Raw genomic sequence first — 27,813 nt, 5'->3', positions numbered from 1 at the left:
TTTGACTCACATTTGTAGTTTAATTAAACTCCAGTTTGACGTTTTGTAATAACACTCGAAGGTAACTTTTTAAAGTCTATTTAAAATCAGTAATAATTTATTGTTGGAGCTTTATATACTGCACCCGCAACAGAGATACGTACTGTTCAATGGTTAAAGTGAGAAATCAAAGTTAGAAACACAGACGGTCGGCCATTCGTGTTGCCAGTATGCGCGTGCCACATGCCGCGACCGCTGAAATGCACGCGCGTCCTGACAGGTGAGCGCGCGCGCAGCTGGCTGGCCGCTCTTTGCGCTTGACAGATGGAGTTGGTTTGAAGTAGAGACAGTGCGGCAAGATTTTTGTGGAAAAATACGAAGAAATTCGTGATTTAATCTGCAATGGGAGCTGAGCAGACTGAGAATGGAGAAAACTCAACGAACTCGGTGAGCGCAAGGGATCATGGAGCCACTATTAACATAATAAGTGAAATGTCTTCATGGGAATGCCTGGAGAACTAACGCTAACACTAACCCCTCTGTTATGTGGACCGAATCCTAAAAACCAAACCAGAATCATACAAAAAAGCCTTTGTAAAGTTGTAATTGTAAAGATACATACGATTTTCAGTGTCTTTAGAAAGGATATCTAAGTGTGCTCATAAGTCGAGTTTTAAAAAGTCAAACTTGTAAATATTCAATGACATGACTTATCAGTTTAGAGTATGATGAATCTAACAATCAAATTTTATTTTTAGACCAACTGCTTGGTCTAAAAATTACTTACATTGGGCATTTAGATCAAACTGTAGTGAATATAGGCAACTAACAAGCAAAACAGTTTTAAATGAAACACAATTGTGAGTGAAACTCAGAGTTTCCAGTCACAAAGAGAAAGGCTGTTCTGTTTGATTGTTCCTACAGACAGTGAATAAGACCTAATGATAGGATAAGGGTATAAGATAAAGTAGATATGGTTTGTTTTCATGTGAAGTTAAAAAGTTGTCTCTAAAGTCTATTTAGCAATGGTGTTGATGGTGTGTGTGTGTGTGTGAGAGAGAGAGAGTTGGGTGAAAAAGGAAGAGAGGCACCCAGTGCCCGGTGGCATGGTGAGTGGAATGATAAACAGAAGCTTGTGCTATCCATGTCAGTAGCCTAAAATAGAGGCTAACCAAGTGGGTCTCAGATAGCCCCTGGACTCCATATAAGTCTGGTCAGTCTGCTCTTGGCTTCCTGTGTGTATATATGTGTGTGTGTGAGAGAGAAAAGGGGAGACACTGACACGAGCACCTGCTGTTGGGATAGCAAGCTTTATATAGCACGTCTCACCCAGCAGCATCATGTTATTTATTTTTAAAACCTCATGCATCTCCGAGGTCAAAGCATACGATTTGTGTTTACTGGTGTAAATGAGGATAAGGGGATGTTGGCCTGTTTTGGGTTCCAACCTACTTCAACAAAGTTTGAGTATTGGTTGAAGGAAACAAAAGGCTACATTTATATATTCAACATGTAAACCACATCAATAATATATATGTCAAAAGCAATGTGTGAAAAAGTCTGCACCTACTAATATTACTTACAATAGGAAGAGGTTAAGTAGCAGCCAGGTTCTGCTAATTGAATGCACTTGATCGTCAGTAAGTGTGAGCACCTCTATGAAAGTTTAAGTTTTGTCAGTTTGCTGGTCTGGAGCGTTCAGGTGCATGTTAACACAATGCCAAGGAGGAAAGACATCAGCAATGAGAAGCAATTGTTGCTGCTCATCAATCTGGGAGGGGTTGCAATGGTCATTCTACAGAGATAAAGATTATTCATGTGTGGAAAACATTCAAGACAGACCCTAAACCCAGCGAGTTCACCAGATGGGCAGACCGTGCAATACTCAGAAAAACTGCTAAAAACCCAAGAGCTACGTCTCAGACTCCACAGGCCTCAGTTAGCATGTTAAAGGTTAAAGTTCATGACAGTACAATTAGAAAAAGACTGAACAAGTATGGCTTGTTTGGATAGATTGCAGGTTAAGCCTCTTCTCTCAGAAGAGAACATGGCAGCACAGCTTAGGTGTGTAAAGCTGCATCTGAACAAACCACAAACTTCTGGAACAAAATGTCCTTTGGGCAGATGAGACCAAAGTGGGATGTTTGGTCATAATGCACAGCAGCACGTTTGGAGAAAACCAAACACAGCATATCAGCACAAACACCTCGTACCAGCTGTCAAGCACGGTGGTGGAGGGCTGATGATCTGGGCTTGTTCTGCAGCCACAGGACCTGGGTCATTGAGTCCACCATGAACTCCTCTGTATACCAAAGTATTCTAGAGTCAGATGTGAGGCCATCTGTCTGACAGCTAAAGCTTGGCTGAAACTGGTTCATCAACAGGACAATGATCCCAAACACAGCAGCGAATCTACAACAGAAAGTCTGAAAAATAAAAGAATCAAGGTGTTGAAATGACTTGGTCAAAGTCCAGACCTCAACCTGACTGAAATGCTGTGGTAGGACCAAACAAATGCTACAAACCTCAATGAACTTAAGCAGTGTTGTAAAGACGAATGGGGCATAATTCCTCCCCAGCTATGTAAGAGACTTATAACGTCATAAATAAAAAGTTTACTTTAGATCATGGGGTGTAATATGTTTTTCACTCACTGCCTCTGCATTTTGGTTTAGTTTTTGATAAATGAATAATGACACAATGTAATATGCCATGAGTTGTTGTTCATCAAAGGTTGTCTTTACCTTAATTCAAGACTTCTTAAGAACCAGATGATAATTCTTTTTATGTCCTGGTACAAATTTATTTCGAATCAAAAGGGAGTGTACTTTGTTTTTCATGATTTTTCAATATGTGGTATATGTGGTAGCAGTAACATCCTGCTGACTGCCAAACATATATTTTTGTTTTATCATAGCTGCTGATTCACATCACTAACTTTGGCTCCATTCAAGTTGTAATTGTTGTGACCCAGACAACATTTCGACATCATGAGAAAGACAGATTGGCATTTGTCCTTCAGCTCCTTATAGACCTCATACCCTATTTGCCTATGTGGGTCACAAGCACGGCTTAGAACAGCATGAGCCATACAATTCAGGTCCCACATGGTCCTCGAGTCTTGTACAATACAAGTTTGTTTGTTTTTTTCAGCAGAGCAAAATGCTGATCAGCCAGCTTAAGGAGATCACTGGAATCCAGGACCAACAGATTCTCTACAAAGCCTTGAAGGTAACAAGTGATCAGATTTTAGGATCCATGTCATGATGCAACTAAGGAGCTGGTCTCTTTTTTTTCTGTTACTTAGTTGTTTTTGAATCAGCACAAGCTTTTGTACAGCAAGGATCATCACAGTTTAGATATTCCACACATTTAAGAAGATCCAAAGTAACCTTTGTTAGACTTATTACAGCCAAACAAATTTACAATTATATTTATGGACGACTATCCTTTGCTTCAACGACTTCATCATTACAGATGGAAAAAAGTGCCAGAATAACCAACAGAAATTGCGCCAGCAGCACACCATGCAATCTGTCACATAGAAAAGTTTCTTAAAAAAACAGTGCTTACAAAGAAAGAATCCTACCAAAAAATCTAGAAGATACAAAGGACGCAATATATCCAGGGTGACTGCAACTGAAATTTTCCAAAAGCATGGTAATGCCAACAGCAGTAGCAACAGCATCATTAAAAGTCCCAAAAGGAACAGAGAATTTATAGAAAGATCATCTACGTGGATTCATGTGACATTGTGTATTCTCATTTTGGTGAGCATCAGAGAATTGTTAAAAGACATTTTATACCACAGAGGACCCGAACGTCTATACAAAGTGTTTTAGAAGTCTATTGGTGTAGCTACTGTCCTTGAGGTTGTCCTTCAGGTGTAAATTATGTTAAAGAAAGTCCCCTTGGGTTCCACTCTGCTAATTTTCTGCTATACAACTACACAGACATATCTCTGAACGGCTGACTTCATTCATGAAATTCATAAAAGTGATAACTAGACAAACTGCAGATATAATATAATATGCATAGTGGCTGAATGATGCACAGCCATCATTAAACCACACAGGCCGCAGCAGCTGTCAGGTTTCAGTGTTGTGTTTCCTCCTAAATTCCATACAAATTCAGAGAAAATGCATACATCTCCCTGGGATAGACTCCAGCCCCCCCCATGACCTGACCGACGGATTAAGCGGGTATAGAAAATGGATGGATGGATGGATGCATACATCTGGCTTCAGACACAATGTTTGGATTGTGTTAAATATGTTATTTGTGTTGATTTTATACTTACAGTTTATCTATTTATCTATTCTTTGTGGTCTCTTTTTAAGGCCAGTCAGGGGGACGTTGGACATGCAGTTGGACTGCTAACAACCCAGCCTGCAGCGATCCAGGACCCTGCAGAGCCACAGGAGTCAGAGACGTCTGGAGAGACCTGGGAGGGTCAGAAAGGTACTCTGAGGGAAAAAGTACATGTAAAAAAAAACATATACAATAGCATAAAACTGTAAACTGAGAGAAATATGACAGAGACCAGACTGAAGAAGTAACAACTTGCGCATGACAGCAAATTTTGAGCTCAGAAAGTAGAACCTAGATTCCGAAATCACAGCAATGAAAGTTATATTCTTGTATTTTAAAGAAAACAAACACAATAAGACAAAGGAGTAGAAACATACAGCTCTTCCAAGAGACCATAAGGCATCAGGTCTGTTTTCACCAACGGTATCATTTGTTTGCCATTTTAGATGTGGTTTCTTTTAAATTGCTGAGATTATTCACCCATGAAAGAATAACTCAACACCAAGCTGAAAATAGCTGTTTTACTAACAACTTCTGTCTAAAAGTTGTGATGTGTTGTACAGCTGATTTTACCAATCAAAAGTCAGATTTTTCTTAAATTGTGTTGCAGTTGTGTTGTAATAAGGTTTTTAGCAAACATTTTGTTTCTTAGTAAGGTTAAGCTTTTGCTTTAGTTGATATACATAATTGTCAATTGTGGAAAATGTGGAAAAAGAGATTGTATGGTTCGTGTTAGAGATGGGAGGATAGGTTGTCTGGCGTTAATAATGGAACATGAAACAGTTTTAATTAGATGCAGTGGGGCACAGATGTCATGTCATTTTCTGTTTCTTCAGGACCTCCTAAAGATGAGCTGCAGACTGCCATAGAACTCAGCCTGCAGGAGTCCCATGATGCCCAGGAAGAAGAGAGAGAATTTCACAGGTATGAGAAAACTGTTTCTGCACACTTACTGTTGACTGGCAAGGAGAAAAGCAGGGGCTCTGACTCTCATCAAGGGTGCTGCTGACAGCTGATAGTCAATGCCAAACAAGAAAAAAACATTTCAGCTAGAAATATAAAGAGAAAATGTTATACATCTTTGTTTCTGCTTGTTCATATAGATGATCATATACATGAAGATAACTTGGTCAGAGGCTATTAACTTAAAGCACATAAAGCGAGTTACTCTTTGGCCATCCTTGTAACATCCAGGATCAGATGCATAAGCACTGCACAGACACAAAACCATGTGTTCACCTTTTCCTATATACAAATCTTTTTTAAAGGAAGAATGTGCGGTGAGAATTTGTGCACTTGTGCACTTTCTACGGAACATGCACACACACATTTTGAAGCAATTGAAGCTTGACATGAGGTGGAAATGAGGGGGGAAAGATTCGTGATTCGTGGCAGAAATTTAACTGAATTGTTATCATATTTTAATGATTATAATTATCACTATATTTAGTGATTGTGTTTCTCATCATGGGTGTTTTTTCAGTTTAGTCCTAACTGATTGTGGCTGTGATAAACAACTGCAGCTGTGCATCAGGGTTGTGTGTCGTGGCTGTTGAAGACCTTGCTAATGAGACTTTAGAAAGAGAACTAGTATTTATAGATTGTTCTGATTTTCTGGCATAAGAGTGACTAATGTCCTACATTAGGCTTCCAAAGGGTGCTTTTTCTTTTTTAGGTTCATCAAAGCTCCTTACAATGTATTTCATTAAAATATATACACCAATTGATTCGTGGTGCAAACTGTATTTTTTTTTTTTCATGTAAGTGATTAATCTGGGTAGTCTCCACATCCATACATAGCTAAAGATGGGAGTGGAAGTCAGGTTCTTGCGTGTGAGTACTTTCAATGACTGGAATTTATAAAAGAGAATCATGCCTATGCGTGGCTTTATAAATCTGGAGAAAAGACTGCTGTGCACATTTCTGTTTAGAGCACACAGTAAACAGAAGTGTTGCTGCAATACAGTATGGGATAAATAATGTGGAGAACATTTAGGCATGTCAACTTTTTCAAGTAGACCTACAAAAAATAACATTTCCTTTAAAAAGTACAATATAATATGTATGAGTAATATTTTTCTCTGTTTTATCCTGCAGAATGGATGTAGAATGAAGGTTTTATCATAGAGCTTCTGTGCTCAGTCACTGTAACTGAGTTAACGTGCGCTTAATAATGTTACCAGATCAATGCTTTTAAAAGGACAATTTGATATTTCATAGGGCTCTGGAGGCCAGTGTAGAGGAAAATGCCGCAAGAATGAAGAGGAAGAGATGCGAAGCCCAGAGTGAAATGTGCAGCCCTGCAGACTGGATCCGTCAGGATGACTGGCCCGTGGGCATTCGCAATGTAGGAAACACCTGCTGGTTCAGTGCTGTCATCCAGGTGAGCAAAAAGAGCTCATTGTAATAACACTATAAACAGCTATGTAAAAAAAAGAGTATAATTTAAATATTAAACAGATGAATACTAAGATACCAATGTCAAATTTTGCCACTTTCAACATGTGGTGATAATATTGAGATCAATGTAAAGTACATTAGGGCAGACGGGTATAGTACGGGAATTACCATCACATCACTGAAGCTTACTCGAAAACGCTTTTACTGGAATTATTCACATCTCTCCATGGTTCTCATGTCTGTTCCAGACATCACTGAAAAAAGTCATCATGGTCTTGAAATCAGGACATGACACGTTACACCGTGTCATTAATAATTTTAACAATAACCAAGCCAAAATGGAGAAGCCGTGTGTGAAAAACTGAATGAAGTTTGGTAAACTTGCTGGGAATGCAAAAGCAGTACAGGATACAGTGCGGGCAGCATTGATAACAGATCCCACAACACAGATTTTATCTGGCCAGATTTATTGTTTTTGTTGTTGTCACAAATGTCAGATAATTGTACAATAGGCATAAACCCATGCCGCACCCCTTTATCTGACCATACTTGGGTTTCTCGTGATAAGGTAGATGCAATAAAACAGGTCTTATGTGTCATATGTGGTGATGATGGAAGCCTCTGAGCACTTATGAATATCTTTAGATTTCCATTTGAGGAAATTCAATTATGGCTTATCTCAGTTTTGCTGTAATTTATACCACATAGGATAACAGAGCTTTGCTCACTCAGCTTCAGTCTGGTAGCATGAATACTTTTTTAGAGGAGGCTGCTTTATCAAGAAATCTGTCTCAGTTTTATCAGTTCAGTTAAAAGAATCAGAAAACCATTTGAGTTCTGACAATGCTGCTTCATTTCCCTGTTTTTTTTTCTCAGATAATACCACCTATTCTGTTGTGGTTTGACATTTAAATTGATGCAGAGGTATACCTGAATTCACAAGATACAAACAGTGATTGGTTCTTCTGTGTCCATTTCAGACTCATTCTGTCCTCACAGCACTTGCTACTTAATTAACCACTCAGCCTGTGTATCTCAGTCGGGGTCTGGTTTCCACCGGGTTACCTGATAGGCCTGGCTGAGTTCAGTCTGGAATGGATTTATAATGAAATTAGGAGCTCAGAGAATTGTCACTTGCTCTAAATTAGCAAAAGGTTGCCAACACGTGTTTGTTCTCCTTTTGACTTTTACTCTTATTAGGCTGAAATATTGATGAATTGATGAATATTGAGGAGTTTCAACCAAGATCATTTTGTAGTCACACTGCTGATGTCAATTTAACAGCATGTTGGTCACAAACTTCAAGTAACTAATTATGCTAATCATCCATCCATCCATTTTCTATACCCGCTTAATCCGTTGGAGCCTATCCCAGCAGTCATCGGGCGAGAGGCGGAGTACACCCTGGACAGGTCGCCAGTCCATCACAGGGCCACACAGAGACAAACAACCACACACACGCTCACACTCACTCCTAAGAATAGAATAGAATAGAAGTACTTCATCCCAAACTGGGAAATGACTTTACACTAAGGACAATTTTAGAGTCACCAATTAACCTAACATGCATGTTTTTAGACGGTGGGAGGAAGCCGGAGTACCCAAGAGAGAGAACCCATGCATACACGGGGAGAACATGCAGACTGCACACAGAAAGGCTATGATAATCATGTATTTGCTCATTTTAATTTGGCAAAACCAAGAGATCAGTGAAAGACATAAAGACATCTGCACACAACTGCAGATCTACCTTTTTTAAAGGGGAAGTTCCAAATCTATACATGTTTGCTGAGCTAAGTCAGAGAGCTAGTTAAAGGTTAGGAGCAACTGAAGTGTGACACAGTTAGTACACAGTTGGTACTTTGAGGGAGCTTATTGCACCTAAGAGAATACACACTGCAGGATTTCTGGGAAGCTGCGTTATTAGTGCTAATTTAAAAAAAACTTTACTGCTTTAAGTGTCATTTTTAAGGGTGCCTATTCCACATCACATCATATTAGTGCTTCCATATGATAAGGTATAGAAATTATGACAACTGTGCATAAAAGGATGCTGCAAACCTCAGTGAACTGAAGCAAACAGTAAAAAAGAATGGGCTAAAATTCCTGGTTGTACAAGCTGTTGAATTATGGGGTAGATTTAGTATTTCACTCTCTGTTTCTGCATTTTGATTTAGTTTCTGTTAAATACATTTTGACATTATGTGTATGTGTCTTGTGATCTCGTTAATCTGAGGTAGTCTTTACCTAGTTAAAGATTTTTTTTTATTTTTATTTTGTCTTGAAATAGAAATTTTTGTTGTCTTTTTGCAGTCACTGTTCCACTTGCCCGTGTTCAGGAGACTGGTTCTCAATTACCATCTTTCTGAGCGAATACTGGAGAAGTGCAAAAGCCACGCAGTGAGTACACTATTGTGTAATAATGGGTCATTTTCTCACTGTCATTCACATTTTCATTAATGCAGATTATTTTTACCACAAACATACAAGTAGACGTGACTTTCACTTGCACGGTGATGATGTTTGACTCTGACTTTATGATAACAGGACAAGAGGAACATAGCTTTCATGCAGGAGCTGCGATGTCTCTTTGCCCTCATGGTGGGCTCCACCCGCAGGTTTGTGGACCCTTCGGCAGCAGTTGAGTTATTGCGAGACGCCTTCAGGACAAGTGAAGCACAACAGGTAAAACACATGTAAAGTTTTTCTTTTTAAATTTCTTAAATCGTAACAGTACATCTCAAAAAACACTCATCATCCCCTCCACCCACACACATACACACACATACACACACACACACGCTGATAAGACTTGGCTGTCTCATACACACCATTCAGATCCCATCAGACAGCACCTTATTATCGTTTGAGAGACACATTAGCATTCTAGATTCCCTGAAATATGCAGCAACTGCTTAAGCGATGCCTGGAATTTTTATGCATCTGTGGCACTGACATGAATGCAGTATCTCTTTAGTAGCGCCTTCAACAAATGTCCACTTGGACTCAGCAATGAAGTGATTAGAATTTGATGGTTAGTGATCAAACATCACAGTGACCTAATGCAACGTGTTTTTGCTCAAACGCTAATCATGACAGCACTGCACACAAATGTCTGATAGTAAAAACATTCCAAACAGTCCAAACAGTAGAGTATGGACAGACAGGGCCCAAAATCCTTTTTATTTATGAAGCTTTGGAAGGAAATTATTAATTATAGTCAAATACAGACTCGGGTGGCTGCTAGTCTCTTTTGTTGTCTCTTTCAATCCATTTATTTATTTAATTAACTTTTTTAGGAAATCCTGCTTTCATTTGTGTTTTGGTAGAATCAGGAGTGCATTCAGTCCATTAGGCCACTGTTGTTAAGAGCAGGTCTATTCAGCTGGGAGTCCATGGGCCAAATGTAACTCTGTAACTCCTTCAATCCAGCCCTTTGATTATTCTTGAGTAGGAAAAAGATCATTCATATTGTTAATTGTTTGAAACAAAAAAAGGTATTTAAGATCGTACAGTATAAGAACTTTTTAATCTATGTTGATATTTTTTCAAAATAGTTGTGAAAATAGGGCAATCCTGATTATAGTGATGAAATCCCCTTGAAAGGTTTAAGTGTGCCTCATTTCTCCTCTCACTCACAACACAGTCCTGCTACAGGCTTTTTTCCCCAGCCATGGTCTGTTCGCGGCAGACTCGCTTGGAAATTCTCTTCATAATTTTTATTCATGTTTATTCAGTCACACAGTAAACAACAAATGTGTTCAGTACAATCATAGTGTTTTAAAGTGACTGAAAAGGCACAGGCTGAAGCATAATACTTAAATTTAAGCATGTCCCATGTAACAAAATTAAGCTACCCATCAAAATAATTGACTACTTAACGACTGTGTCGCTATATTTAATCAAAAATGAGTACTCGCTTTGCCTTTGATACCCTTCTGTTCCTATCTGAGAGGCAGCAAACTGGACTGTGCCAGCGTTCACTTAGTTTCTGTCACTGCAAAGTGGAAACAGTACATTCAGCTGTCCAAACCACAGAGAGCTGCACATGTCAACCAACCTTTCAGTGATACTTCATGTAAACACAGTCCAAATCAAAGCACAGACATTGTTTACAGTCAGTTTGTCAGTAAGACACCTTTGCTTTTAGGAAATCAGTGACTGCTGCTTAACAGGTGGCATTTGAGTACATTTTCTACTCTCTGATTTCTGATAAAGTCCAAAAAAAAATTTAATAGGAACAGTTTTATTTGGAATTCACTTGCATTCAAATTTAGTAGTGAGTAGGAAAGGGTCATAGAATATATTATAATATATCAAATGTATTGTAATTCTGTCTAAGCATACAAATATGATTTTGTGACTACACAGCCCAACACAGAGGTACTTTTGTTATTAAAACATTTAGGGTTTGATTAGCTATCAAGTCTCCAAGCTGGTCAGGAGCTTTTCATTGTGTATTCTAATGTTTGCTGAGGCTTTTTTTTTTTTGCTTAGGTTTAGATCTTTTTGATCAATTTATTTCACCAAACTGGCACCAAATAAAGCTCATTCCATCCACTGATTGAATATCTGACTTGAGATTAAACTGTCCTTCTTTACTAGAAGCCACTTGCTCTTCTTATCGTGATCCAGGGAGCATAACAACGAAGAGCTTGTCTGTTGACACAGTATACAAGCTGTTCCTTCATCTGTTGGCTTCATTGGTTCCTTTGCACAGTATGGCACATTACAGATGTGAAAAAAAGAGTCAAAATCTTCTGTGTCAATTTCAGGATGTCAGTGAGTTTTCTCACAAACTGCTTGACTGGTTAGAAGATGCTTTTCAGTTGGCTGCCAACGGAAAGTAAGTTGTCTTTTAATCATTCACATGTTTGGTTTATGGTTGTCCCTGCTCTCTTCATTTTTGCTGGATAAATGAATGTATAAAAGGAAAGTTTTCATTTCAGAAACGCAGAAGACAAACAACACAATCCAATGGTCCAGCTTTTCTACGGCACCTTTGTGACAGAGAGAAGACATGAGGGTATGAGCTTAATAACCACCTTTTGTAGCGGTGTCATGAATATGAATTCCGTCTTATTCAGTGCTATCTATCTGATTGTGCTTAGGTAAGACGCTTTATAATATTGAGCAGTTTGGTCAATACCCCCTGCAAGTCAATGGATTCAACAACCTGGATGAATGCCTCGAGGGTGCTATGGTAGAGAGGGAGATTGAGTCCCTACATTCAGATCACAGTGTCCCATCTGGACGTGAGGTGATTAATCTCTGACAACAAACAAGAAAATATCTCTATATGTGTATATATTATCTGCTAAGATGCTTATATTTTCTCTTGCTTGCAGAGATGGTTCAAAAAGCTGCCACCAGTCTTGACATTTGAGCTTTCTAGATTTGAATTCAACACCCAGCTTGGGCGTCCTGAGAAGATACACAAGAAATTAGAGTTTCCACAAATCATCTATATGGACAGGTGAGCTTCAAGCATTACATTTATTATTATTCATTTAGCAGATTTTTAGGGGGGGACTCTCAGTATCCTGCCCAAAGATATATAGGGAGAAGCGTCTGAGTTACAGCCACATTTTTATAAACATATCACACTCTGCAAAAGTCCATATATTTTCCTTCCAAGCAGCCAGACTTACTTGTCATCTTTTAACTTGGTCTTCATCACTAGTTCTTCTGACTTTCTGAAGCTCTTTCAAAGTCTTTATTTGGACATTGGCTGCTTTTCATTCATTTTCAGTCCAGTCCTTGTACCTGACCATTTTCAGAGGGAAGTGTTTTTTTGGTTTGTTATGACTCCTAACACTGACCTATGAGTCATTTCAGCAGAAAATAGGTACTTCACTCAGGATATAAAACCAGTGTTGTCAGTACACGCAAAAGACAACGTAGCAAAGAACTTACTTTAAATTGTATTTAAGGCACTTTGTTTCTAATAGCCTATCACAAAGACACATCAGTTGATCCTATGTTTTGTACCAATAAGATGATTCTCAAAGAGTTATTAGCTCTTTGTTATTAGAGTTATTAACATGGCATATTTCAGTATGCTTAGCATTGTATCGTTAAAAAAAGGTTTGAGAAAACTGGACACGTGGAGGACAAAAGAAGAAGTGTCAGGCCTAAAAAAAACTATCTACAGCAGATGAACAGTATCTGAAAGTGACGTCATTGATAAATAAGGAAGAAATCCAGCAAAGACCTGACACAGGACCTGAGAGATGCATCTGGACCTGTTGCCACTGATTTTATGGAGGGATGAATCCTCCCCAGAGCCCGGACCTCAACATTATTGAGGCAGTGTGGGATCAACCTGACAGAGAACAGAACAAAAAGCAGCCATTATCCAAAGAAGAGCTTTGGGATGTCCTTCAAGAAGCCTGGAGAATTATTCCTGAAGACTACTTAAAGAAATGACAGAAAGCTTGTCTAAGAGGGTTCAGGCTGTGTTAAAGAATAAAGATGCTCAGACCAAATATTCACTTTCAAGATTGTTACAATTATACAAACTGTTACCTTATATACTCTATTTCCATGTTTGCACATGTTTTGATAAATCTTTACACCTATTTCCTTTTTTTTTTGGAAATATGTATAAGTTTTCAGGACCTTTGCACAGTATTCTACATGACATTTTTCTGGCATATCCTGATCCTTCTGTGTACAGATATCTTCACAAAAACATTGAACACACCCATGAGAGGAGAGGAGAAGTGAAAAAGCTCAAGGAGCAACTTGCAGTCCTTCAACAGAAACTCGAATGGTAAGTCATTTGGTTGCACAGAGAAATAACACAGTTCCAAAACTACTTTAAAATGTCCACATCTTACTGAAGCAAATATTCTTCTAACTATCTCTTGACTTCATTAATAGTTACAAAAATTATGGCTCAGGACCTACTAAGTACCCTCTGGCTGACATGCTTCAGTTCGTTCTCGAGTTTGCTACCACCAAACCCACAAGTGTTTCCCCAGCTGAGGACTCAACACTAGCCACATCTTCGCCAACTCTTGCAAGCCACCCCCTCAGTGAGCCCATCCCCAAAGACAACAGGTGTGTTGGACATTATTATTGTTCGTAACAACAGCAATATAATCGCTAAGTCAATTACTGGGATTTCAAATCTCAAGTTCCTTTACTGATGAATTTGATAAGTCTGTTGTTAGAGAGAGAATAACTTGTTTAAATCATAATCTGTCTCTGGGATGCTTGCTCTCCTCAGTGAGCCTGGAGATACAGATTCAGCAGAGGTGGTTTCCAGTGTTTCCAGTTGCCAGCGGACACCCATTTACAAGCCCTTCACCCAGTGCAGACACCCGATAGAGTCCCCACCACACCCAGCCCCTCACTGCATCAGTGAGGAAGAGCTGCACTTTGTTAAGAGCTGCCTACAGCGCTGGAGGACTGAAGTCGAGAACGACATCAATGGTATGACAGTGAAAACGCTCATAATACTCACACTAACACTGTGTTGAACATAATTACTATAACCTCAATAACTCCTGTAGGCGCAATCTCAATATTCACAATATTCACATGAATGTTTCATACAGGGAAGATACTTTTGATGAGAGTGAACCAAAATAGTCAAGTTGCAGACTATAAAACTAAAATATGCATTGAATGGAGGAGGGTTAATTTGCTCTTTTGGTTTGTCACTATTAGTAACATTTTATGCATATAACCATCTGAGCAATTCACTGTGGAAGATGGCATATGGTTTTATATTGCACAAAAATTGCTGCCAAGCTGATCAGTGTGAAAATGCTCCACATCATTATCATTTTGTGAAGCACAACGTTAAATAGAAATTATGTGGTAATTTAGGAATGGTGCAGGTTATAAAAGTACTTCGGTATTACTTTAAAAGTACCACCTTGTTCCCACAGGGCTGAAAGGAAATTGTGACTTGTGTTTCTGTGTCTCACAGCTGACTGTGGCTAAAGACAGCTCAAGAAAATATATCATCTATGACAATTTCAATAATTTGCAATAATTTACCAAACTCTCCCTCTATTGGGCAAATCATATATAATATTTCAGTAGTCTGTTCCGTTACATTTGTGTGTGTTTGTGTGTGTACCAGAGCTAAAAGCCAGCATTGACAAGCTCACTCAGGTGCTCGAGGGCATGTACACAGACAACTGCCTCTGCCAGGTAAGACTTGTACTCGCCTAATTTACTCTGACAAACATCAATGTAAATATATTTTTTACATCTAAAGCTACAGAGTGCATCGACTGAGCTTAGGTCAAACTTTATTGATGTTATAAAGTATAGATGCTGGATCCCAGTATTGTTGAACTTCATTATTTTACACATTAAATGTTGTCTCTTGTCCTACTCTTGCATAGGTGCCATACAGACTCCATGCAGTGCTTGTTCATGAAGGCCAGGCTTCAGCAGGTCATTACTGGGCGTATATCTATGACCATGCCAACCAGCGATGGATGAAGTACAATGATGTCAGCATCACTGAGTCATCCTGGGAGGAGCTGGAAAGAGACTCTTACGGAGGCATGACCAACGCCAGTGCTTACTGCCTGATGTACATCGATGGCAGGCTACCCAGCCTTATCACAGGTACACACACCTGTATGCACTTCAATCTCTGATGGAGGTTTGCAAGTTATTATTTTATTATGGATTTAAAAAATTGTTTTTCCATTTATTGGGCTCAAACTAACCTAGGTAAAAACCATATTGTTTTTAAATAAAGAATAAACATATCATCCTCTATGATTAAATACAGGACTCTTAAACAGAGAGACAAAAACACAGACCTCTTTATTAGATATTGCACTCATGTTCAGAGTAATAAAATATAAATAATGAATATATTTATTTGTATTATGGACATCAAGTATTAGCAATCAATGCTGTTATTTATAGTTCTCTCGTGGTCTAAATGGCACTCATTTATTTGTACTAACTAACTTTCCGTTACATACACAGAAGACACAGATGATGAGACAGGTCAGGTGCTCCATGGCATGGACTCCCTGCCACCCATCCTCAGGCGCTATGTCCAGGAAGATAACCGCTGGTTCCAGCAGGAGCTCAGCGAATGGGAGGAGCAGTTCTGCCAGACTGCAACCCCGCAGGAAGAGTCGACCGTGTCCGCAGAGTGCCCGAGCGCCACGTTGGAAAATGTACAGCAAACACCCGTTGAGCCAGCTACCCAGTCAGGTCCCTCCACAGAAGAGCTGGACCAGAGAGCTGCTTCAGAGCCCCAGTCAGAACCAGAGCAAGATAAGGATCCAGAGTCGGATCCCGGAGAGAAGACTGAAGGTTTGTAGTGCTCCCTGTAGAAAGAGCAGTGTGACATTTCCATAAGTTTCCATCTTCACTAACAATTTTCACAAATTATAGACTCATATTATTTAAGCAGTGATGGCTATTTCAGCCTAAATTTAAACAAATTTGAGAGCAATTTGAGAGTGCTTTTGTAGTCTAATAGATGTGTTAAACGTTATCACTTGGTTTGCTTGTCTTACTAAAATATGACTTTTAAATTGTTGGCGCAGAAGAAGAATCAACAAAGATTCAGGAGAGCCGGAGATGTTATCTTTTTTATGTATACATCTGGTAACTGAACAACCCCCTAACACTGAACACACAACAGAACCACTAGAAGTAGTATTTATTGTGCTGTATTTTTTAACCATTCTTTCACAATTTGAGCCCAAAAAAATCTGGTCTTGACATCTTGGACTGTGCTTGTGCTACCAGGGAAGAGAAGTTCTATTGGTGGAAAAATCTGATCACTGACATTCAGATATTCATTTGACCCCATTTGCTGCGGATGCAGCACTTCATCCGCCGCTCCTCTTACCCTGATCACTCATCACTCTGGAACAGGGTCAATCTGGACCACATGACCCTTTTCCGTTGCTCCAGTGTCCAATTGTATGCTAGCCAGCAGGCTGAAACTTTTTTAAATTATTAGCCTCACTGATAAGTTGTTTTCTGAAGGCTACACAGCTGTTTAGTTCCAAGTCTTCTCTTCACACGGTGTGTAGAAATGCTCTCACTTTCACTATCAAACATTACTGTAAGTTCTACTGTTGGTTTTTATTTGATTTGATCTCACTAAATGTTAATGTGATCTCCGATCAGAGTCATTCAGGAAATTCTTCCAACCACAATTCTGTCCCGAAGACAATCGTTCACCCCTGTCCGTCCAGGTTTTACTCTGTTAGACAGCTCTTACTTCAATTTGAGTAATCTCAGCGGTCTCCTTTGTTGTTTTGTTTGCTTGATGCAGACAAATCATTCAATCCTTCTGAAAACGAGAAGCTACTTAATGCAAGCGTTAGAGATAAATGACCTGCTGCCAGCTGAAACACATTAATCACTGCAGTACTTTTCTGGCTAAATTATTATTTAGTTCCTTGTACTTTCTTCCACATGTGAGCAAAAGAATTGAATTACAAAAGGAAAGCTGTACATTTAATTAATTTATCTGAAATGTGGGTAAAAGAATGTCCACTGATTTTTTTAGTTTTTTAAGAAAACTATCTGGCCGTGTATACCAAACAAATTGTGTCTGGATTTCTGCAGAGCCTCCAAAGTTATGCCCAAACACAGGTGGACAGAATATATTCTTGCTGTGAAATTGTCATTACACTGTCCAGTATCACATGAGATTAGATTATCTGATCTACTTATACATTCTGCAAGTAATCTGCAAAACAGTGCCCTTCATTACAGACACAGGTATCAGCTTTCACCCTCTCTCAGTCTCTTTGACAGCAGAAGAATCAGAGTTATCACCACCACCTGAGAGCCCTGGCTGCCAGCCAGATGACACCAGTGCTGCAGCAGTCACTGACACCATGGAGCCAAGCCAGGGCTCCAACTCAGCTGAGAGGGAGCTGCAGAGTCAGGTGGGAAAGTCCATCACACCCCCGACTCATTCCTTGGTTGTTGAACAGGGGTCTGAAATTCTCAGCCACAAAACTTAGCAAGGAAATTGTTTTTGAATTGGCTATGTATGTATGAATTGGACTAATTTTGAATTTAATTAATTGGATTTGATTGGATTATGATAACAATGAATTGGACTCTAATTGGCTTGAATTGGACTGTATTATTGAAGTGCCTTGAGATGACATTTGTTGGGATTTGGCGCTAGATAAAAGGAAAAATAATGTGTATCTTCGTCTTTTCGACCTTGTCAGACTCCTGGCCCGGATGCAGAGCCCAGTAATCAGGCAACATCTGACCTCCACATCCAGAGTGATGACATGGAGGCAGCAGGCCTGGTTCCTGAAACTCCCAATGAGCCCGAAGCTTCCGGAGAGGCTCCTGAACATGAAGCAGAGCAGGGACATGAGGAGCAGCAGCAGGAGCTCCCAGCCAGACAGCGACAGACTGAAAATGAGGTCTCAGAGGTGGAGATCCCCAATGTGGGCAGGATCATGGTGAGGGCTGATGCTGATGGGTACAATGAAGAGGTGAGTTCCAAAATGAGATACGACTTTAGCAGCATATACAGAACATGAATGTGTAAAAGTCCATCTTCTTTGTATTTTATCTTGAGGCAGCAATTCTCGTCTTCATTAGAATTTCTCCGGGTTTTCTGAAGCTCTTTCAAAGTTTTTCTTGAGACATTGGCTGCTTTTTTGCTCATTTTCAGTCCAGTATCTGACCAATTTCAGAGGAATGTGCTTTGTTTGTTTAGCCACATAGAACTGAACTATGAATAATTCAAGCAGAAATGACATACTAACTAAAGGAACAAACCAGAGTTTATACTAGCAGCCTGTCCCAAAGAACCATCATTTGTCCCAATTTCTTTAGTTGTTTTTACGGAAAATACAAAAGATAACACAGTGTGTCACAAAAAGTTTTGAGAAAACTGGACAAGTGGAGAACGAAAGAAGTGTCTGGCCTATAGAAAACTATCAACAGCAGATGAACAGTATCTGAAAATGATACTTCCATAAGATTCCATAAGAAAGAGGAAAAAAGCCAGCAAAGACCTGACACAGGACCTGAGAGATGCATTTGTACCTTCAGTTGATCCATCTACTGTTGGCCCAAGCGTCATCAGAAATGGTCTCCATGGAAGGGTGGCTGTCAAGAAGCCATTCTTAAGGAAGGGAAACAGGGAGAAAAGGCTGAGCTATGCCAAATGACACAAGAAGTGGACTGAAAATCAGTGGCAACAGGTCTTATGGAGGGATGAATCCTCCCCAGAGCCCGGACCCCAACATTACTGAAGCAGAGTGGGATCATCCTGACAGAGAACGGAACAAAAGGCAGCCAACATCCAAAGAAGAGCTTTGGAATGTCCTTCAAGAAGCCTGGAGAACTATTCCTGAAGACTATGAAATTACAGAAAGCTTGTCTAAGAGGGTTCAGGCTGTGTTGAAGAATAAAAGGGGTCTTACAAAACATTGACTTTCAGGTGCTTTAGTATTGTGTTGCTTTATATACTTTATTTCCATTCATGTTTGCACATGTTTCAATAAATGTTGCACCTTTTTTATTGTTTATCTGACTATATATTAAGAAATGAGGGATAGCTCAAGACTTTTAAACAGTAGTTGTTTGTGCAAACCTGTCAAAAAGTTACCCTGAATATGGGCTAAGCAGTGGATATATCTCAGCTCTGCCGTGGTAACATAACATATCAATGTCCTGGTCCATGGTTATGACTTAGTTCAAGGTCAGTTACCTGTCCTCCAGCCTTTTGTTGTTGTAATCATTGTTTTTCTTTTTTACATTGCTGTGTCATTTCCTAGATGATGCTCACGCCAGCTATGCAAGGTGTCATTCTCGCCATAGCCAAGGCCAGACAAATCTTTGACAAAGAAGGCCCTGAGGCTGGCCTCATAAAGGTACGCTCTTGGAGTGATGTTAGAGTTCCTTTAGTTTTAGATCAACATTGAAGTTTTAACTTTAGTTGTATTTTGATCCACTTATCCTCTAACAACAGTTTGGATAATTTTTTTCTACATGAGTATTAAAATCTACTGAAAAACAAAAAAAGGACATGTTGCCGGCCATCTTAATCACTTAAGGGCGTAATGTTAAGATAACGGTTTGGGGTCATATTAGCAGAAATTAGAGTCCATGGAAGATGTAGTACTTCTATAAGCTACAGAATTTCAAATTCACATTTGGTAGCATCAAAAGAAAGAAGGAAGTACTTAAACTTGTAACATGAAACATTTATCTGAGCATTTTGAATTACATAGAATCTATCCTCATGTTTATCCATTTGCTGACTATAAGCATTTTGGGTGAGTGTTAAAATTCCCCTTGATTCTGACAGGCCTTCCATGAGGAGTATTCCCGCTTATATGAGCTCTCCCTGGAGGAGATCACGCCCCAGGAGGATGCTCGTCTGCAGCATGCTTTGGTCTACTTCTTCCAGAACAAGGCACCCAAGCGCGTTATTGAGAGGACACTGCTTGAACAGTTTACAGACCGTAACCTCAGCTTCGACGAGAGGTGAGCACACACACACACACACACACACACAGTTCATTGTTTAGTCTTGCACGTATGTCTGTGTGTTTCGATCGAGATTCTAAAAGTTTTACAACAGCTTGACAGTTGAACTACTGTCACAAACTTAGGATAAAATGTCACTGTAATAGAAACTGTATGACAAAACCAAAAATAAAGAGAAGCCTCTTTAGGAAATGTGAGAAAATGAGACAAGACAAATTGCTTATTAAAATCGCAACGTTTGAAAGGGTTGCTGTTTGGTGGGTTGCATGTGTACAGCGTGTACATATGAGTAAGTTAAGAACAACATGGTAAGAAAGAAAGGTTTACTGATAGCAGCACCACTCCACAACTGAAGTAGCGTCACTAAAACACATAGCATGCCTCGTCTGCCATCTAGTGTCCAGACCAGAGACCTGTAATTCATGAAGATGTTATCTTATCAGTTCTCTTTAACTTAATTTGTTCTTTTTGTGTATGCAGGGCCATCAGTATCATGAGGGAAGCCCGAGCTAAGCTGCGCCTCATTAAGCCAGAAGATATGGACATGGATGAATACTTGGTACTGTCAATGGTCTGATGCTTTTAGCGTTTGATGCTCCCTCGTCGATTTGAGTTTTTTTTCAGGAATACATTCCTCATGTTTTTAATTAATCACCCCTACATCATTATTTCAGTTGGAAACTGATGTATTTCTGAATTCTTTAAAGTCCAGGAACAACACAAACAAGAACATTTAGGTGTAGAAAATATATTCATTAGAATCTAAACTAATTCGCATTAGAAACTAAAAAGGGGCCTGTGTCATGAAAGTTCCTCACTTGGGAGTGTTTTATTGATATAGCTCATCTGTTACACACAATGAAATGTTGAACATACTGTAAAAACATGTAACCCCCAAATCAGAACGGTTGGGATGGTGTGGAAAATGAGAAAACAAAAAGAAAACAAATGGCTTTAATTTAATTGCAGACACTGTGAACCCATCATATGTCATGTTTTTTCTTGGCAAATTCATTTTATTTATTAACATATTTCCATTGCTGCATTTCAAGCCGTCATCACATTCCAACATGTTGGACAGTGAAGCTTCTTTCACCTTTTTATGTTGCCATTCGTGAAGCATTCTTAGTTGTTATTTTGGTCATTCTTGCTACCAATCAGTCTGAAGGGGTCCTCACAGACTTTCTCCACACACTCTCTGTTGGGGACAGGTCACAAACACAGGCAGGCTTGGTCACTATCTGTACCCTCTTCTTCCATAACCAGGTCCTTGTAATGTGTGCAGAGTGTTGTTTTGTGATGTCTTCTTAAAAAAATGCATAGATGTTCCAGCAAAATATGTTTTGAAGGCCACATATGTCGCTTTAAAAGCTCAGTGCTTAATGTTGCCATCACAGAGGTCTAAATGAGCTTTGCCAAGGACGCTTATACAACCCAATACCATCACAGAGCCTGGCTTTTGGACTTGCTGCTGATAACAGTCAATTATCCTTTTTGTCTTTGGTCTGGAGCACATGGTGTCCATTTCTTCCAGAAAAGGAATACTGATTGTTCTGACCACATTACACATTCTGTGTGATAGTGCCTCCAAGCCCAGAGAAGTTAACTCTGCCCCTTGACAAGGTTAACGTAAGGCCTCCTTCCTGCAAAGTGAAATAGCATTTGTCAATCTAAATCTGTATATTCAGGCTTGACAAAGGTTTCCTACAGTAAACCCTTTCCCATGTGATTATATCATGTGATGCAGTGTTGTCTGAGGGATCAGAAACGGAGGTCCAGCTTAGGCTTGCTCACTCGACCTTTCTGACCTCCTCCTCAAGATTTGCTGATATTCTGCAGTTTTGAGTTAGAAATATGTTGATCCACTTCTAACTTTCTTTGAGGAAAATTGTTTTAAACATTCCAATATACCCCTCATACATTTGCATGAAACGTCTTGGTTTCATCCTGTCTGCAACGAAAGAACAGTCCTACAGAAGTAGTGTCAGAATCACTTTTTGTGTCTTTTCCATCTCAACTTTTTTAGTTTTGGGTTGTAACAACAAACAGTTTGAATGTCAAATGTCAGTCTGGAATGTTGATGCTGTTGTTTCAGCTTTATCGAAGATGTTTTGATTATGTTCCATTTGATAAATCTTTAATCTGATTATTTTATTTGAGTCTGCATGGTTTAAATTTCAGTTGAGAGCGTGTAAACCTCATGACATTTAGTCCCATTGGAATGTGAACTATGTGTTTTCCAGCATGGCAAGACGGCTGACATGATGGGAACATTGTGCACCAATCACAGACTGGAGTTTTGAGCTGCTTCCTAAAACAAAAGCACTGTAGAAAACCTAAACTCCAAACTGATGTTTAATAAGATTATGGATCTTGTTTTATTACAGTACAAATTACAGTATAAATGTATTTCTTTATTTACAATAATGATTATAAAAGCTTATAATCAAATTCTGTCAAGTGGAAGCATGACTAACAGCTGTATCTCTCCACTGTGAACTAACAATAGAAAAGGGGGAAAAAAGCAAATGAGTGACTTTGGGTTATTCTGTGTCTCCCTTCAGGAGTGGCATGATGACTACAGGCAGTTCCGCACAGTGTTTGTCCATCTGCTGACTGGCCTGGAAAACTATCAGCATGGGAAGTAGGTGTCAAACATTCACCTCAACTCAACCAGAGTAGCATATTGGATTGCTTCTGTAGATTAATGTAATTTTTTAATACCATGCTGAATTTAGCTTGAATTGTTTACAAATAGAACTAAACTGGAAAAAAAGCTTAGGTACTGTATTTCCTGGTCGATTAAAAGTCTTAACTGTGTTTGTGCTGATCATGACAGAGGTGGTTTCCTATTTGTGCTGCAGGATGCGAGAGGCATTGAACTACTTAACTCATGCATATGAAACCAACAGCGCCCTGCTAAGGAAGGGAGAGAAACGTGGTGTGGACAGGTCTCTTATAGCTGTTTACCGGAGGAAGGGTCTCACTGTGAGTAAGGCAATATTTGAGGGTGAATATGTTTCAGGTCCAGATAAATCTCCTTTTTCAAATGTATCAAATAAAGTGAAATATTTGTCTGATTTTGCATCTTGATGTCACTTGTATGAAAATTTTTTGGACGGTGCTAGTGGAAACTTTAAGGCTTATCAGAATCATAGCAGTCATCCTCTGGGAACTATCATTTACCGTCTTGCAATTCATAACATCTGGCCACAGCTGCTGAGCTGCTTTCTCTATGTCAACATTTTGGACAGGAGGATAACATTTCCATGTTAAGGCTCTTGCTGTAACGAGGCAAATAAAAAATAAGAATTTATAATTCTATTGAATGTAATTATAATATAGAATAATGTTTTGCTATTAAAATAACATAGCCAAGCACTCAATCGTAATTTGTCCACAGGCCTCTTCCAAAGTTTTGGTGTAAAATTGACTGGACGGGATAGTACATACTTAGTGGTTTCTTTACCAAGAAAATGGACCACCAGTTCATTTGGATCTGAATCTGAAAACTCTTTGACGGCCACTTGAATGATCAATACCCTAAACTTCATAGAACTTCATAGAAGGAATATGTCAGGGGTTGATGAAGGAAATGCAAATGTATGGATCAAGTTGCACCAGTCCCGTTCATATCTGTGTCATATGTTTTGATATGTGGTATGTGACAACATTACAGATATATACATTTGAATCTGTGGATATAATTCATACAATTTACAATGTAAATCCAGAGACAAAAGTTCAACTACTTTCTCCATCTCCACCTTGCAGACACTGAATGAGAGAGCATCACGCCTGTTTTGCAGCGGTGAGGAGAGCAAGGTGGAGGACGGTGTCGCCATCATGGACGAGGCTGTCATTCCCTGCCTTCACCTGATGAGCCGGGACCCAAATTTATCCCAAGAGGACCGGGACACTATGGAGAGCATCCGCAGCCACTGGTGCTGCTGCCTTGGTCAGGACATGAATGGTGAGTTACTGAAAGGACCAAGGATCATATAAGAAGGTGCCAACAAATATTCATGTTTGCTTGGCAGTCTAATGTAACTTTTACAACCCCTTTTCATTTAGAAACATGTACATACGAACCCCATTTCCAGAAAAGTTGGGAAAACACCACAAAAACTTAAATTAGTAAGTTGTATGTTTGTTTTAAACTTTATTTAGAAAACAAAAGTTTTTAATCTTTTTAACTTGTCCATACAATATTTTTTAAGTGTTACAAGACGTAAAATGAGAAAAACAGCAAAAAATGCCATGGCAGACTTTGAATCTGCAGCGCTCCACTGAAAGGCGTGGTCATGTTCTACGGAGACTGTTTGGAGGAGCCTGTACCACTTAATACTGATAATTATGGGGTGATGCAGTAGAGCTCATTTGAATGTGTGAATATGAACAGATTAAATGGAAAGCTAGCAAAAGCTATTAAGAGAGACGTTATCACAGGCTAGTAGAGAACATAGCAGAGACTTCTCCTGATCGAATCGGTGCTGGCCATGGAAGCCACTGGTTCTGGGAGCTCTAAGAAAACTAATAGAGGTGGAGCCAGAGACAAAAGTGAACTAAGACAAGACTAACTGATAAAGACAGAACATCTAAACAAACAAGCAAAGCCTAGAAATAACACAAACCTCAGAAACCTGATAACCAATTACCTTAACCAATAACTCAAACAACCTGAGCTAAAACAAAACCAATTGAGAAAAAGAGCAGAAAGCAACCGAGGAGGAACTATGAACAAAAAAACAAATCAAGACCAGAGACACAAACAAACAGCAAAGAATCCTCATAAAAACAAATGGCTGAATAACAGCAACAAAACACAGTAAAACTAAGACATAAAAAACAAAACCAAAGTCCAAAATCCACAAACCCTGTAATGATCGTGAAACATCTAATCTGATCTGTACTGGTCAACGCTTCACTGATTGATTTGGGCCCAAAGTAAGCTATGACCCATCCATGCTTGGAAATACTTTTACACCCAGTCTCAACACCCTCAACTGTAACCAATTAATCTTCTGATTCTAGAATATTCCAGAGCTCTGCAAACTATTAGATTTAAAATTTGTTTATATATTGGAAAAAACAACTATTTAGCTGGTCGGTGAAGACACTGAAAATCCTTTCTTTGGACTTCTGTTTCTTAGAAAAAGTCTCAGACAAATTACAGATTTAAATTTCCATTGCACTTTAAGACAATCAGTCCCACTGTGGGGAAAAGCAGCAAAGAGGATAGCAAAGTGTAGCGTAGAAGTAGTCACATCTCAATAGAAAACAAGATAATATGAAACAGTCATGAGCAGTATACAAACAGTAATAAACAAAACCAGTAGCACGAAGTAAACCCTATCATACAGTAAGAAATGATGTGTGTTTGGTCAGACAGTTATTGCATGGTCAACAATGACTGCTCACTGAGGGAAGAGAAATTGCTCAATGAGCAGAAAAGCAGTTAAAGTCTATTCGGTGTTCATGCGGTCTGTTGGAAGCTGTGCTGGTTGCACTGTGATAACACTCCGTCATACATTTGGGATGCAGCAGCCTTTCAGTGGAAGGGCTTTTCAGTGCTGTGCTATCTCAGTGCAGAGCAGGCCATCCGGATCAGTTTATAGAGTCTCTTCCTCTCAGCAGTCAAGATGCTGCTGCCCTGGCGGGCCTCTTCATAAAAAAATGGTTGATGCCAAAAATAATCAAACAAGGACGTCAGGAGTTCCTCCTGCAATCCAAAAGACCTGAGTGTGCTCAGCAGGCAGCTTCTGCTCTTTAAAATATTCTCCAACTTTTCTGGAAATGGGGTTTGTAAGTCCATCTTCTGAAAGGAGAGCCAAAATATTTAGATTTGGTTTCAGACTGTTCAGTGTCTTTCCTACAGACTCTTAGGATGTTTTCCAGCATTCTTATGTGCTTTAAAAGTTGATCATTTCTGTTACTTTTTTTTCATTTGGGGGATTTATTTGGAAAAATATCATTTTTAGGTCCACTAAATCTCCTCTCTCTACTATTCTTCCTCTGTGTTCAGACTCATTGCAGGTAAAGCTGGGTGAGCTGCTGCCCAGGGTTCTGGACGGGTCTACCGAGACAGTGGTGCTTAAAGAGCCACCCAGAGTTCAGGTCAATCAGGCCCACGACCTGTGCAGCCGCCTGGCTGCGGTTATGGAATCTCTTCACAATACCACAATAGTAATTGTCAAGTAAAGTTCTGCTTGAAAGCCAGGACAGAACTGTACATCTTCACTGCAAGACGTTTTTGTTCTGTACTGATAAGACTGTAGGGTTGAGACAGCATGTGGTTTCTAATATCTGCTGGTTTGGCATTGCACATGCATATAAAATTGGTGTGCTAACATAGCAAGTTGTAAGCACACATTGTGGATAGATAAGGGATCAGGCAGGTCTATCACAACACAAAGGTATGCTCATTCCAACAGCATTACTATGTCAGGGAATATTTGAACAGCCCGCCTTTGAAAAGTCCTCAAAACGTTTCAGTCACATTGTCACTATTCTTCTCAGTTGCATTTAAGGGCCTACTTACCTAACACAAGCAACCCCAGAGTATTACATAATAAAGAAAAAATACTAATGGTATTTATAAGCCAGAACATTGTTTTAAAGGTTAAGCAAAAATAGACCTAAAAGGGCAGCAGTACACTGTATTTGTTTTCCTATAATCTGCAGAACTGGCAACTAGGGCAGATATTTATTGACCAATTATCAGCTAGTATCTACAAGTTTATCAACTTTTCTACCACAGGTAAATCTACTGAGAATACACATGAATGGTACCCATTTGTAGAGAGATTGTACAAGTATATATAGCCCTTACCAGCTCCTTGTATTTGTTGCATTCACCAGCCAAACAACCTGAAACCAACTTGCAGAAGAACAGTGAAATGTATATGCTGATTAGCACTCTGAACCATACAAATGTGGAGATATGTGACTGACTGGTTACCTCGTTCTGAACCGGGCTGTCACACAACTCTGCAGAAAGTGGTGGAATTGATATGATTAGTGTACTGTCTTGCTAAGCAGTGTGGATGCACAATGAGGCCTTTTGTTTTATTCACAGGCCGTTGGAGACACTGAATTTGTACTGCACAGTAAGAAATACTGTTTGTCAGCTTTTTTAAATATGTGTTTTATATTTCTTTTTAATTTTGCAAAACAGATTTTATGCTAGAAAGAAAGGCATCTACAGCACTAGTATGCTTAAAAAATAATGATGTCCTGTATAGTTTGTGCACTTGAATAGCAAATGGCAGCCATGTGACTATGCCATGCTGAACAACACTTAGAGTTGTCCCTTTCCTTAATTTTTGAAGCATTCTCTACCAACCATGTCAGTCCTTTAAAGTGAAAGACATGGAGAAAAAAAGGTAAAATCATTTTCTTCTTGTGTCCCAGAATGGATACAGTATCCTGACTAAATCAACTGAAGCAGGAGCTTCAGGGCAGCAGCACTGAGCGACTATAATAACCATTTCTGACTGCTGATTTCATAGTTTTTCCTCTTGTACTCTATGATGGCACTCAATAAATGTTTTAAAAACTCTCTGTATCCTTCTCTATTATTGACTACTTGCTTGTATGTTCTTCTAACTACTGTTTCTGACATTTTCTGCAACACAAAATCTA

General features: G+C 39.3%; 1 protein-coding gene across 2 annotated transcripts; it reads left to right on the top strand.

Annotated features, from left to right (window-relative positions):
• The first annotated feature begins 280 nt into the window (after positions 1–280).
• usp28 (ubiquitin specific peptidase 28) lies at positions 281–27,736 on the top strand. 2 transcript variants are annotated; one of them, XM_072374890.1, is made up of 26 exons: positions 281–426; positions 3,133–3,210; positions 4,320–4,440; positions 5,127–5,214; positions 6,511–6,673; positions 9,004–9,090; positions 9,238–9,375; positions 11,466–11,536; positions 11,640–11,716; positions 11,802–11,950; positions 12,039–12,166; positions 13,370–13,465; positions 13,576–13,755; positions 13,925–14,130; positions 14,789–14,859; positions 15,057–15,285; positions 15,658–15,993; positions 17,446–17,591; positions 17,943–18,161; positions 19,455–19,550; positions 19,988–20,166; positions 20,650–20,728; positions 22,734–22,813; positions 23,034–23,157; positions 23,944–24,142; positions 26,195–27,736. In XM_072374890.1, exons 1-26 carry the CDS (start codon positions 382–384, stop codon positions 26,368–26,370), a joined length of 3,561 nt encoding a protein of 1,186 aa, XP_072230991.1. In that variant the 5' UTR covers positions 281–381; the 3' UTR covers positions 26,371–27,736. The 2 variants fall into 2 exon arrangements, with proteins under 2 accessions (XP_072230991.1, XP_072230990.1); XM_072374889.1 differs by having other exon boundaries at positions 17,886–18,161.
• Positions 27,737–27,813: the final 77 nt, after the last annotated feature.

Source organism: Leuresthes tenuis, unplaced genomic scaffold, assembly GCF_036924035.1.
Source record: "Leuresthes tenuis unplaced genomic scaffold, fLeuTen1.0.hap1 SCAF_21, whole genome shotgun sequence".
NCBI lineage: Eukaryota > Metazoa > Chordata > Actinopteri > Atheriniformes > Atherinopsidae > Leuresthes > Leuresthes tenuis.
Note: the sequence above shows the minus strand (reverse complement) of the source record. Positions and strands in the feature narration are given on the sequence as shown.

Coding starts and splice junctions, on each gene's coding strand:
- usp28 (XM_072374889.1), top strand. CDS start 382: ATGGGAGCTGAGCAGACTGAGAATGGAGAAAACTCAACGAACTCG. Junction 13,756..13,924: donor CCCATCCCCAAAGACAACAG/GTGTGTTGGACA, acceptor TGCTCTCCTCAG/TGAGCCTGGAGATACAGATT. Junction 23,158..23,943: donor ACCGGAGGAAGGGTCTCACT/GTGAGTAAGGCA, acceptor TCCACCTTGCAG/ACACTGAATGAGAGAGCATC.